This window comes from Heterostelium album (assembly GCF_000004825.1).
Source record: "Heterostelium album PN500 unplaced genomic scaffold PPL_contig12, whole genome shotgun sequence".
Taxonomy (NCBI): Eukaryota; Evosea; class Eumycetozoa; order Acytosteliales; family Acytosteliaceae; genus Heterostelium; species Heterostelium album.
In genome coordinates, this window is record NW_008805089.1 from 507,809 (window position 1) to 522,022 (window position 14,214).

The following is a 14,214-nucleotide window of genomic DNA, read 5'->3' on the forward strand; positions in this document are numbered from 1 at the left end:
ATTGGCTGTCTCTTAAATTCGATAATCTAATAGATTTAAACCAAATATTATAATTTCTGGTGGAGATGAATTGGAGTGTTTACGATCTTTTGGAATTCGTTTTGATGGTTCGAAAAATCAACAATAAAAATTAAAAGAAAATTATTATTTTTTACTTTTGTGTTTTGGTGGGTTGGTTTGGTTCTGGCTAATGGTAGGAATGTGAATGAAATACAGATAATAAAAGATATCCGATTTTTTGTTGTTTTGGTGTGCAGAAAGTAATGAAATAAAAATTTGGCTTACTTTTTGTTAAGATTCAAAATATGGGTTATCTTCGAAAGACGCTGTTGACGATATAGATATAATAATAAATAGATTGACAAGATAGATTCGATGGATAGATTGATGAATGGTTGGATGGATGAATGTGTGTTACAATCTTAATTGTTATAACAGTCACACTCCTAAGTGCACTTTTTTATTTCGTTGGAGTTGGAGGAATATTGAGCAGACACTTTTTAAAGTGGCGGCAATAAAAAAAAACACTCAACTAAATCACAAAAGCATCTTGAATGGTTTTTAAAATTAAAAAATAATGTTTTTTTTTTTTTTTTTGCAAATGACTTGCTTTCTTTGATCAAACAACAAACAAATTAAATGTAATGAATGAATGTATGACGCCCTATGAATGAATGTGTAAATGAGTGAATGATAATAGAATATGCTAGTGTGTGCTGGTGCTACTGCAACAACAACAACAACAACAAAAATGCTTACATGATAGTCCCATTAGATATATGTGTGTTAGAGAAGGTGCAGCTGTTGATAAATTGATTGTTTGGTTAGTTGCAACTGGGTTTATTGTCGGTGTGATGGATGTTTTTGATTGTCATAAGTCGTTGACTATTTTCCTAGGTTTGGTTATCTAAGCAAACAAAATTAGCGCTAATTTTGGCGACAAATCTAATTTTAAAAATCGGTTAAACCCAACAGCAATGATCTCAAAAAATCAAAAAATAAAAAAATTTAGGATGTAGAGACCAAACGAATGTTTTTTTTGGTTTTTTGTTTTTTTTTTATCGATAAAAACAAGGAACTATTAATTAAATTTTACAGAGATTTAGGGGTACAAGTCTGATGATTTTGATTGGCGGTTTTTTAATTAATTAACAATATTGTTCGTCAAATAATAAACATTTGATTTTTTTTGATTTTTGATTTTCTAAATATATTTGTAAATGGTTTGTTTATACAAATATATATACTGTGCGGTGTGTTATGAATTAGGTCAATGATATGGTAGAGGGCAGTGATGATAGATCATCTATCTAGATCTTTTGTTTTTTGGAAAATAAGAGAAAAAAAAAAAAACAATTAAACTTGTTGACAACATACAGTGTTTCTCTTTTAATTTATTTTTTGTTTAGGTCTGAATCCTATTGGTCAAACACTTTTCCTCAAAAAATAAATGATTAATTAATTCATTCACAATTCAATGATAATCGATATTCGATTATCATAATAATCCTTATTAATAATATAACCACTTATTCTCCGGTTATGAATAACTTAAATTTAAAGTTGAACCAAGGAAAGTTTTTTTTTTTTCTGTGCGGAAAATCCAATTGAACTTACTTATTTTTAAGTTATAATTGTCGGTTTCTTTATTCATTGAGCAAAGATGTTGGTTTTGATATTGAATAGGAAATTTTATATTGAGTTGTATTGTTTTTTTTTTCATTTAAAATGATTAGATAAATTTGATTAAAAAAAAACGAAATTAATAAATAATAAAATTTTAAAATACAATGAAAAGAATTTTTATTTTAGAAGTAATAGATAGATGAATAAATAAATAAATTATAATTATGTTTTTAAGGATCATTATTATATAATTTTGAATAGGGCGATTTTGTTTTTGTTTTTGTTTTGTTTTTGTTTTTTTTGTGAATGAAGCGGTATGTATAGTTAGTTTTTGTTTTTTTTATGATTGTGATTTTGTTTTTTGAAGAGTTGTAATATATTTAATATCCACCTCTTGATGCAATTCCACCTCGGGGTGCAGCACCTCCACGGGCTGGCATTCCTCCTCTAGGTGCAACTCCACCTCTGGGTGCAGCACCTCCACGGGCTGGCATTCCACCTCTTGGCGCGCCAGGTTGTGGCAGTCCACCACGTGTCGAGGTGGAGGTAGAGGGTGGCGGTGCACGGGTTGGTGGTGCGCTACTCTTGAGGAGTTGGAGGTAGTTCGATGGTACCTTACCCTTGCGTCCACGCAGCTCGGCATCCCACCAGTCGCCGGATGACTGGTCGATGACGGTGAGGATGTCACCCTCCTTGAATGACAGCTCCATGCCGGATTCCGCGTCAAAGTCGTAGAGTGCCTTGGCAGTTGGCTTGGCGGTGGAAGCACCGCTGCTACTGCTGCCAGCGGCAACCTTTGAGTTCATTGCAGGTCGGTAGATTGGAATGGAAACGACTGGCAATGCCTCGGGTGGAGTGATATTGGGGACGGTATCAGCTGGCAAACCGTCGTTTGGTGCCAACACCTTGGTTCCCTTGATAGAGGTTTCGGGCTTGACACCCTTCTCGAAAGAGATTTGACGCTCCTTACCTTTTCCACCTTGTTTGGACGCCTTGATGGCGACACCGATTCCGTTGTTGTAGTTGACACGCACCGCTTTGTATGCCTTCATGAGGGTACCGATAAACTCGGACTTTCTACGACATTCAAACATCTGGTCGTGGTCTGTCATTGTCTTTACGATGACGAATCCATCGGACCAACGCGACAACTCGACCGAGACAATGTTGGTGAGGAGACATCTACGCTTCTGCACGTAGATCCATGGACGTTTCTTACGGTCCTCTTTGTCTTTGTTCTTCTCGATGGCAATAAAGTAGAGAGCGACATCGGTGAGAATCAAAATACGACGTTGCGAACGAGAACGACGGTCGTACTTGTTGACGGCGTGTGAGAACATCATTTTCTCATTGCCATTCTTTTGGACGACGTCCTTCAGTGGGAAATTCTCACGGTAGTTGATGTAGTCACCTTGGAATGGACGTTCGATCGAGAGACGACGACGCTCCTTATTGGACTTGAGTGAATCGTTTGCCGATTTCTGGATGGAGTAGTAGTAGGACATCAGAGTGAAACGCAAGAAGAAACGTTGTAGTTTGTTGGCGTAGGTGAATACCTTGCGCTCACGTAGCTCCTCCAAGTTGAACACAGTCTCTGGCGCACGAATGAAAATCTTGGTTTTTCCCTTGGAGAATTGCTTCGGGTCGAGATCCATCGACTTCAAAATCACTTCGCAACCGGCTTCGAATCCACCGGTGAAATTTGGCCAGGTCTCCTTGCAGCACACACGATAACGGTAGAAGAACTTGTCGTAGGTCTGACGGTAGGCGTAACCGGCACGACGGATACGGACATTCTCTAGCAATCCGAGATACTTGACTTGATGCATGACGAGCGAAGTGTCAAAGTCGTTGGCGCGCTTGTTTCCGTTGGGCTTGATGCAACGGATGTAATGCGGAGTGCAAGCAGAGAGTGCACGCACCAAAGCACCGATCGATTCCTTGATCTTGAAACCGGCGGTAGTTGGTTTCTTCTTGTCTTTCTCAGCGTTGATCTCTGGGAACAACTGGGGAATCAGCTTGCTCGAGGTGCACGCAGCCAACTCCACCAAATCGTTGAAGAGCAAATCTTTGTTTTTATCGACGAATCCATCGGTGCAGTAGTCTACGTCACCGGCATAATGTTTGATAGTGAAATTACGCGATGCCTGTTGTGCAGACATGTAATGTGCGTGTCCACCAAACGATTCGTTCATACGCTGGAGGAACTTGTCGTCGTCACCCTTGGGGAAGTTGCAGACGTCGTCGAGGACGGTGAGGATACCGGCCGGTTTCTTTGCATCGATCAAATCACAACAGATCTTGTTGTTGAAGTAGTCGATTTGCTCCCATTGGATACCCTCTGCAAAGTACTCCTCTTGCTCCGTCTTGAGAGTGAGTTCGATGAAGATCTGCTGTAGACGCTCATTGACGTAGTTGATAACCATCTGTTCGAATCCGTTCTTCTCAAAGATTTCGAAACCGTAGATATCGAGAATACCAATCATCAACGACGACGAATTGTGCTTGTAGCCAAGAGCAATATTGACACGACCAACAATCCAGTCAAACAGCCTGCTGTACAGTGCTTTGGCAAGGGCATCACGCGAGTAGTATGCACCCTCTGAATTCTGTGGACATGCATAAGTACTGACACGCGCACTTCTACCTTGAGTACCAGTTGAAATCGTTCTATAACACAATGCTTTCTCACAAGATGTAACATCTGTTTGCATCAAAAATGCAAATGTTTCCAAAGACTAAAAAAAAAAAAAAATGACAATAACAAGTAAAGTTAGTTACTCGTGTTCTTGTTTTATCATTAGAAATATTAATCAACTAAACTTACATTTTCTTGAAGAAGTATCAATTTGAGCTTCATCTTTGTTGTTATTCTTGAATCCAATATTTCCAAGATTTAGAATGGCAGCAATGAGACGCCATACTTCCTTTTGTTCTTGTTCAGTAACACCAATGACCTTCATGGCCTTGATTACATCTTGAAACTCTTGTGAATCATCGACACCATCCACTGTATAACATCCACTTGAACTAAGATATTGATATTTATCTGGTGATTCCAATCTTAATTCATCTATAAAAATATAATATATTGTAAATAAAAAACAAATTCATAGCAATAATAATAATTGTATTTCCATAAAATTATATCTTACTCTTTAATTGAGCATTGGCACCAGCAAGTAATTGGTAAAAAATATGGAAATTTCTTTCACCTTTTGTTTGATAAACTACACGAGACTGGAAAGGAAAAATAGTAATGGAAAATTAATATGTTGTTTTTCAATATTTTTGTTTGTGCAAACACAACAACAACATACTTTTTCTAATAAATAATTTGTTACTCTTCCACCTTCTGGATCACCTTTTCCATCGAATTGGACTTCCATATATTTACCAAAACGAGATGAATTGTTATTACGAAGAGTTTTAGCATTTCCAAATGCTTCGAGCAATGGATTCGACTCTAGAATTACATCTTTAACTCTAGTTACATCAACACCTTTACCACTGACCGCAGCGATGTACTGCATGATCAGCTTGGCCGCTTCGGTCTTACCGGCACCAGACTCACCAGAGATAATCACACACTGGCTCTGGCCCTCTGCATACATACTACGATACATATCGTCGGCCACCGCATACACGTGTGGTGCCAATTCGTATCGGAACTTTCCACGGTACTCCAAGAGATTTCTCTCAGAGTAAAGATTCTTAATCTGTTTAAATGGATTCACTGAAATCAATACATTTCCAATGTATGTCTATATATATATAGGAATACACAGTTATAAAAGTTAATTTTCCAAATTCAAACATATCAATAGTTATTCAAAAGGGTGCATCACTTACATAAATAACATCAGCAGCATAACGTTTCTTTAGATTGTCAAGAATCGAATCATTTGCAATCTTTGACAACATGACCATGTCATCAACACCATGTTGACTTTTATAGGCCATTTTTTATTCGAATGTTTTAGTGTTTTGTTGTTTTACTTTGATTATATATATAGTTGATTTGAAATAAATAATTAATTTTACACAAAATTATAAAATATTAAGCTATTACTACTCTACTACTATGAATTGATTTACTAAATTAATATACTTTGAATGATCAATGATGATTTTGAATTATTATTAACTTACCTTGATTGTAATGAATAACTAAATATATTAAAATTCTTTTTGTTTTAAATAATAAAAAGGTAAGTTAACAATAAAAAATAAAATTTTGTTATTGTCTCGATGCCAATGGTGATTGTGTGTGGTTTTTGATATGGTTTTTTGTTTTTAAGGTGGTGATCGTGGTGTGAATGAAACGGGAAGAAGAAGCAGTGATGATACAAAGCAATAAATAAAATTGTAAGAATTGAATTGAATGTGTGTTCCTAAAACATGTAATAAATAAATACTAAATAAATTAGAAAGTTGTGTTTGTTGTTGTATATACACCAATCTTATTTACACAAGTTAAGTTATATTGTTATTATTATTATTATTGTTATTGTTAATGTTATTATTTATTGTTATTATTATTATTATTGTTAATATTTGCTAATCTTAATCTAATTATTTTTAATATTAGTCAATATATAAATAGATAGATAGATAGAATAATAAAAACAATAATAAATAAAAAAGAAAATAAAATAAAATAAAATAAAAGAAGAAGAGGAAAGTAAAAGTTAAAGGATCAAATTGAGATTAAATTGATTGATTGATTTGATTTGATTTGGTTTAGTTTTTTTTTTGTTTCTCTCTTTTTGAATTTTGCCACGGCTGACAGACAAAACAATTGATTATCCAAAGAGAAAAGGGTGTGTTGTTCTATGATGGCCAACACAAACAGTAATAGATGCGCCAAAGTTATAAACAATTTCACATAAAAATTAAAAAATTTTAAATCCATTTACAAAAATTTATTTGAAAAATGGGTTTTTTTTTTTTTGAAAAATCTACCACCATTTTCATTTTTTTGATTGCCCAAAAGTTAAGTTTTGTTTTTGTTTTTAAATTATCGATTCAGAAATTCAAAGAAACTATTATATTAATAATTAATTAGGTTTTTTTAAAGATTGATTTAATTTATTATTCGGTTTTTTTTATTTTAAAGACAACAACGATGTCATCTTTAAAAATTATATACATTATTGTTATTTTGAAAAGCAACACTGAATGTGTTTGAATTAAAATAAAGGTGAAGTTGGCACTGAGGTTCCTGTTCCTGTTCCCACTGGTTGTTTGTTGACCACTTTTTTAAAGTATTGACAGCATTCAGAGAGACAATTCACTATTAGATCTTTGTCCAATTGTTTAAATGATTCCATTTTCGAAACTGTATCAAATTCCTAAAAATAATAATAATTTTAATTTAGATTAACAAACAAGTTAGATTAGATAGATATATAATAAAATATCTTTTGATCCAAACACAAAAGTCGAGATTGATATTTTTAAATTTATATTAATATAAAACAAAACAAAAGTAAAAAGAAAATCCCAAGTACTGATGTTGTGTTGGTTTGGGATTTCTGATCACACAATCAAAAAGTTTATAAAAATTTAAAAAAACTATCTTTTGTGGGTGTTGGTCCAATCTTACCTCAAATATCTTTTCCATGCAAACTGCTTTCAGCTGAAGAGCATTATAGTTTGAACTGGCTTGTAAAAACGAAGACACATTCGAAGAGTCTAAAACACCTACCAAGAACTCTTCACACAGACTCTTTAAGCAATTATCATTAAAATAATCAGAGACACACATCAAATCTATAACATTATCACTATTGATAATTGATTTATCACCACTATATATATAAATATTGTTTTAAAGAAGTAATTAGTCAATAAAGTTGTAGAATAACCTGAAAATATTCTTATCAGTATAATGTAAAAACATACCTATATACAAATCTAATATACTCTATAAAACTAGATAGATCGAAAGGACCATGTATTTCAATCATATCACTGAACGTCTCTTTCATACCGGAAGTAAAGAATGACTTGAAAAACTTGGATCTTGACTTTAGTATAAGTTTATGACATTTGATTTTACTTCTACATTATTTAGTTTAGTTTAGTTTAGTTGGTTGGTTAATTAGATTGTTATGATATTCAAATAACAACACTTAACACTTAACACTTACCCACCAACTGATAGAGTTATGTCAGAGTTCAATGAGGAAGTCGATAGTTCCAACATTTGAGTTTGTAAGGTGCGTTTGGCGGTGCATCGCAGTTGTTCAAAGTGATGTTTGGTCTTTGGGGTGACCATTGTCAGTTTGTCCGAGTCGCTTTGGACCTCTTTGTAGAGCTCGAGTAACTCTTGACAATAGGCAAGCAGTTCCAACTGCTCGAAATACTGGCATACCAGTACGACGCTGGAGAGTCGCTCTCTGAATGCAAGTACCGCTTTCTGATTGATTACCTCCATTGGCTCCTCGCCACAATACATATAGTTCATCACGATCATAACACTCTCATAGTCAAGCTCGATCGGTAACTCTATCACGCTCTGCTCTTCTATCGATTCAAAGTATTTCGGTGCTCGCACTCTGAGGAACAGTTTATGAGCGTTGATCTTTCTTTGCTTTTCATCGGCCATCACCATGAAAATGATATCGGAATCCAATTCGCTATTCACCAAATTTCCAAAAGATTTCGACAGATTCTCCGACGGAATCTTTATCTCTAATTTCCTCTCTGTGTAATAATAATAACAATATGAGTTTATCATTCATTCATTCATTCAATTACATTTATAGCTACTTACCTCTTTCCACTAGAAAGTTTGCATTCTCAATTTCTTGATCGGTTGGTATCTGTAGTTCAGAGTATCTTACTCCCAGGAGAGTGGTCTTGGTGTACTCACCCTTCTCATCCTTTGTATACTTTCTCAGTTCATCAGAGATTGGAATAATGAGAATACCATTGGGCGCCAATCTATCCAATATTCTTGCCATCATTTTTTTTGGACATGCTGACCCTACATACTAAATGAAAAATGTCAGAGACATAAACCTATAGATAACAAAACTTAAAATAAACTGAATATTTATAAATATAGTTATATTTACAATTCTATCATAAAGAATATCATCCCTATCTGGTAGAAAACAATTCCTTAACTTGAATTCGACATTACTCAAATCGATACCGGATTTATTTGAGAATCTAATTTGATTGTCTCTACCGAAATTCAAAATCTCTTCACTGATTTCTAGTCCATGACTTTGTCCGTATGGACCAACTAAGTATCCAGCTAGCTATATTCTAGTTAGTTAATATCACTATTTAAGTAAGATAATGTTAAAAAGGATGATAATTACACATGTAAAATGTCCACATCCACTACCGATATCAAGGAACTTATTACCAGGTTTGATATCCAACTCTGCTAAACAATTTATATAAATCTATGTTTTGTGTGACTGTTATTTTTTTTTTTGTTTAAATAATATGTAAGTAAGTAAGATTACTACTTACATGTGGAGCAGAAATATTGAATCCTAATCTACTACATCTAATCTATTTATATATATTAACAGTGTTAATAAAAAAAATAATAAAAATAAACTTAAAACCAAACATACAGGTGAATCATGATAAGCTTGTTCGGTAAGTTCTTCAGGTATGAAATCACCTCTTGGTATAGTAATTAATGCATCTATAACTTCTAGATTATCTATTGAATACTTTGATTTCAACTTCTCTATGAGCTCTTCATTGCTTGAGTAATTGGTTTCTACTATTATATTTATATTTTGTTTTTAATATGGTTAATAAAAATCATTGTTAAATGTTTGAAATTTAACAAATGTTTACCAAAATGATTAAAAAACTGTAAATAGTTATCCATTTTATGATATCTATATAGATATTAAGAAATTATAAATAAAAGTATTTAAGCTCAACAAACTATGGACTATTCTAATATTAAATTAAAAACAATTATTATTTAAAATAATTAAAAAAAAAAAACAATATAAAAAAGTAGAAGATTTAGTATTTCTAAGTTATCTTTTTTATCATCACACATATATTAATATCAAAATGTTACTGTGTTCTACAACAAAATGAAAAAGTGAATGTGTGTATTTATATGTCTGTTTTGTTAATATACTACTATTTTTAAAAATGTTTTATAGTGTGTTCAATAAAAAAAAATTTAATATAAATCAAAATTAAGAAATAAATAAATAAATCAATTAAAAAAATCAAAAATTAATTATCTCAAATAGATTAAATTCACAAAAAATTGAGAAAAAGGATTGGTTTGGACAAAGAACATGTTTTGCTATCCAAAAAAACAAAAATATCCAAAAAAAATTAAAATAAATGAATATTCTTCTTTTTGTTTCTATTCAATAAATCAATAAAGGTTCCAAGTAAAGACTTAATCATCATAATAATATTATATTTATAAATATATATTATCAAATATATGAATAATAAGAATGAACTCAATGATCGTCTCTTTTTATGTGAGATTGCAAGATCCACAAAGTCTATCAGTAGACGTCTGGATTCACCGGTCTTGCTAGAGGGTTTCTCAAACAAGACAAAAAAGATAATGGATCTACTTATTAAGCTAAGAAAATATTATATTATAAAACATATATTAATGGTAAGAAAAAGAATAGATAATCAAATCAAAGATAATCAAAACAAAACAAAACAAAGAAATAGAATCTAATATATATACATATATATATATGTTATGTTTTTATGTTCTCATTTTCTTTAGATAAAGACTTTGTTGGAAGATCTTAGAGTGTTATTGTTAATCAATGAAAAGATGTCATTTGAATTGGTTTCACTGCATGGTCATTTCTTGATAGTCGATATATTGCTTGATATCAAATCGCTAAAGAGTGGCGCTGACAAGGACAACGGTGAAACCACTACAATCAAACGTGAAGATAAGAATATCATTGATATTCTCTCGAGATTGTATGCGATCATCAACGAGGTATCGTCGATACCACACATACACGAATGGATCATCAACAACGATGAGTTGATGAACAACCTCTTCCATTCATTACATGCAATCGAACCATTGGATTCTGCAATTGCAAGTATTAATGTAAGTATTAATATCAATATCATTATCATTATTAAATCTAACTATCAAATATGATTGTTATTACAAAGGAAATATTATTATATAATCAAACACAATATGTATACGATTTAAGAAAGATTAAGAATATCTACAAGTTGATATCAGAGCTATCGAGTGTTAGACTATTCATATTCTTAAAGATCATATCGACTTGTATCTATATTCCCGATCCATACGATGCACCTACCATTCAACAATCCATTCAACTCAGAAACAATATAAATACATTATATAATACAAATCAATGTAAGGAAAATGAACAATAACTATCAAACATTCAATCAATCAATCAATCGATTATTAATAATGTAAATATATTTGTGTATGACCATATATAGCATTAGTATTAAATTCACCATGTTTATTAGAGAAGCTTTGTATATTATTAAGAAAATCAACGGAAAATGATTGGGTATCACCATCGCTACGAAAAGGTGCAGGTATCTCTACGAATCAAGACGATTGGAATCAATTGGATAGAGTGACACGAATTAGTTTCACCAACGACCAGCTGCTACAGATTATTGAGAGTTTGAATCTCGAAATGCAAATGGGCGACCAAGAGGATCCCTATCAATTCCTCAGTGATTATTCAAAGTCATCGTATCAATCCGATCTACTTCTCACTCTCTACGGACTTGCAAACGGTCCGCGTAAGATCCAAGTACTATCGGCACTGGAAAGATTCGGATTCATAAAGATACTACATACAATTATAACAACCATAGATTGGACTAAATCTGAATTCAATGAAGAGTATGATATTTATTTAATTATAAATAATAATAATAATAATAATAATAACAACAAAAACAACAACATTTATATTAACTTTATTATTTATCATTATTAAGTAATGATGCATTAAGAGTTAATCCACATTATATTAAAAAAATACAGTTACTGCGGTTCGTTTATCTTTATTTCGATGTAGAGACCATTGCCAATCTAAATGGTTGTCTAATCATTTCACAACACGAGAGAAATGTCATCAATGGACTGGAGCAACCAAAAGAAGGTGAAATATATTGGATTCAAACACTTTATGATTCTTTTTTGAAATGTGGATTTATTGAAAAAGAAAGGTAAGTAGAAGAGGAACAAAGAGGAACAAAAGAACAAACAATATATTTGACAGTTAAATTAACCTTTTTTTGAACTCATAATATGATTAGAACTTTCTTAACTTGTTGTATACAATCATCTTTTAGAGTACCAAATTGTAATGTTGCACCATATCTTGCAAAGCAAGGATTGCTCAATTCTTTATTCAGAGAGCTCCTCTCTGGCAAAACTATGTTCTATCAAATGAATTTCGATATATTGGGAGAGTTACTCAAGAACGACCGACATCTTTATCGTACACTCAATCAAATATGCATAGACGAACCAGAGTCATTTTCGATTCTTCGAAACATCATACTTTTAAATATTATAGATGCCAATGTTTTTATTAGAGCGATTCTACTCTCTCATTTTAATTTAAAGAAGAATAATCTATTGGATACTGTAAGTTGGTTAGCTATTATCATAAATTAATTTCATTTTATTGACTTACATAAAATACTTCTTTATAAATTCAAATAATTTCTATAGAATGTAGATTATGTATTATTTAATTTTGTTTATTATGAAAAGAGACCTGAAATCTTGGAGAAGTTAGTTTACAGTTTATCACTTAATAATTTATTTCTTCAGAATCTATGTTGTGTAAATACTTTTTTAATTATTTCTAATACTTTCAAAGAGAGAAGGCCATTTCGATGAATCATTAGCAGTATGTTATAATTTAATATTATTACCTATAGAGTAATTGCTTTCATATTAATATCTTATTTTATTTAATAGATTCTAGAGGAAATAGATAAAAAAACACATGATTTTATTGATAGAACGTTGGAACTTTATTCAGTTTGGAAAGATTTCTACAATTTGAATTCGAGGGATGCATTCAGCATTGAATTCTCTTCAAAGTTTTCATTCAATGAATTCAATGAGATTGTAGAGTTTTTGACAGTCACCTATGGCAACACAAATAAAACAATACAATAAACATGAGTTAAATAAGACCAACACTAACATCATTGATATATTTTTAATATTGAAAAAAACTATGAGAGGACATGTGATGAAAAAGTTTAAGTCTGGGTTTTAGGTTTGCTAACGGACGAATCACTGGTCATTGTCAGAATATATAGCTCTTGAATCAAATAAGAACATTTTCTTAAATTTTATTTACTTTTCTAAAATTATAATAAACTATTAATAATTTTATTATACTAATACTAATCGAATTATTTAATGATTATATATAATAATAATATTTTTTATTTTTTAAATATTTAATTAAACATCAATTGGCCTGGACATTTCATATTCATTTAATTTGTTATTAAGATTGAAATGTTTGTAAACTGAAATAATTGTTTCCTCTTCATCTGGAAGCAATGCCATAATATTTGGGAATTGTAGAGAAAGTTGTTTCATGAGCTCAATACCTTTTTCCACCGATTCGAAATGAGCGTATCCAATTAGATTTCTTGTTTTATACATTAAGAGGTAGGTTCTACCGGGTTCTCCACTGTCTCTGTCATCGTCAACCAACGACCAACACTCGAGATTGTCAGGATCGGTAATTAAACATTTCGGTTGGTATTCCCATGGTGTTTCACAAATTGGTTTTGGCGAGAGTCGGTCGATTGGAATATCTTTGCCTTTCAAAACCAACACTTTATTGCGATTGGAAACAACTTGATCCTCTTGATGTTGCTCCGACGACGCTATACTACCAGCGAAAACCATTAAAGTTCGATCGATTTTGAAGCCACTCTTTTCGTAGCATTTGATTGCTCTGTCATTCATTGTAATCACCTCCAATATCAATTTGTCAAGTCTATATGGTTCAGCCTTTAGTAATTTAACTGAAAAGTCAATCATCCGATTGGTTAATCCACCTCTTCTATATTCTGGTTGTACACCTATTTATTTATAAATCATTATTTTAGTTATTTCTTTTTTTTTTCAGTAATAAACAATCAAATATATTTACCTGTAGCAATGTTAAAGGCAACACGCTGACCATTTTTATTAGAATCGATACACCATAGAACTATTCCTACTAATTCATTGGTTTCGACATCGAATGAACCAATGGATGCCTTGTAATCGATCATTCCAACTCGCCATCTATTTTCGAAATACTGTGTTTCAAGAGCTTGGAAACTGACGAAATAGTCAATAAAAGCTTTCTTTAAGCATACAACTATACTGTCAGCACTGTTATTCTCTAAAGTTTTAAACACACAATTTTTCTTTGACTCAACCGATATCATCTTTAAATTATTCTTTAAGATTTATTTGTTTTTACGAAAAAGGATTTGTGCAAATAAAAAAAAAAATTGATCAATCTACAAAAATTCAAAGCAAATTTCCCAACCAAATGTTTATTAAAA

The 14,214-nt window shown here is 31.9% G+C and overlaps 4 protein-coding genes across 4 annotated transcripts; 1 reads left to right on the top strand and 3 right to left on the bottom strand.

Annotated features, from left to right (window-relative positions):
• Nucleotides 1–2,006: 2,006 nt before the first annotated feature.
• On the bottom strand, nt 2,007–5,589 carry myoD (class I myosin; the record flags this gene model as incomplete). The annotated part of the gene is made up of 5 exons (XM_020576327.1): nt 2,007–4,330; nt 4,454–4,699; nt 4,782–4,866; nt 4,947–5,390; nt 5,479–5,589. The coding sequence occupies 5 exons, from the start codon at nt 5,587–5,589 to the stop codon at nt 2,007–2,009; spliced, it is 3,210 nt and encodes a 1,069-aa protein (XP_020433576.1).
• Nucleotides 5,590–6,818: 1,229 nt separating this feature from the next.
• PPL_05447 (uncharacterized protein) lies at nt 6,819–9,493 on the bottom strand (the record flags this gene model as incomplete). The annotated part of the gene is made up of 10 exons (XM_020576328.1): nt 6,819–6,980; nt 7,235–7,439; nt 7,534–7,692; nt 7,782–8,337; nt 8,408–8,627; nt 8,712–8,900; nt 8,964–9,050; nt 9,121–9,162; nt 9,228–9,382; nt 9,460–9,493. The coding sequence occupies 10 exons, from the start codon at nt 9,491–9,493 to the stop codon at nt 6,819–6,821; spliced, it is 1,809 nt and encodes a 602-aa protein (XP_020433577.1).
• Nucleotides 9,494–10,078: 585 nt separating this feature from the next.
• On the top strand, nt 10,079–12,814 carry PPL_05448 (uncharacterized protein; the record flags this gene model as incomplete). Its single annotated transcript, XM_020576329.1, has 9 exons — nt 10,079–10,261; nt 10,382–10,723; nt 10,792–11,008; nt 11,101–11,518; nt 11,617–11,847; nt 11,938–12,271; nt 12,359–12,420; nt 12,512–12,539; nt 12,611–12,814. The coding sequence occupies 9 exons, from the start codon at nt 10,079–10,081 to the stop codon at nt 12,812–12,814; spliced, it is 2,019 nt and encodes a 672-aa protein (XP_020433578.1).
• A 294-nt stretch (nt 12,815–13,108) lies between these two features.
• On the bottom strand, nt 13,109–14,094 carry PPL_05449 (GNAT family N-acetyltransferase; the record flags this gene model as incomplete). The annotated part of the gene is made up of 2 exons (XM_020576330.1): nt 13,109–13,740; nt 13,812–14,094. The coding sequence occupies 2 exons, from the start codon at nt 14,092–14,094 to the stop codon at nt 13,109–13,111; spliced, it is 915 nt and encodes a 304-aa protein (XP_020433579.1).
• Nucleotides 14,095–14,214: the final 120 nt, after the last annotated feature.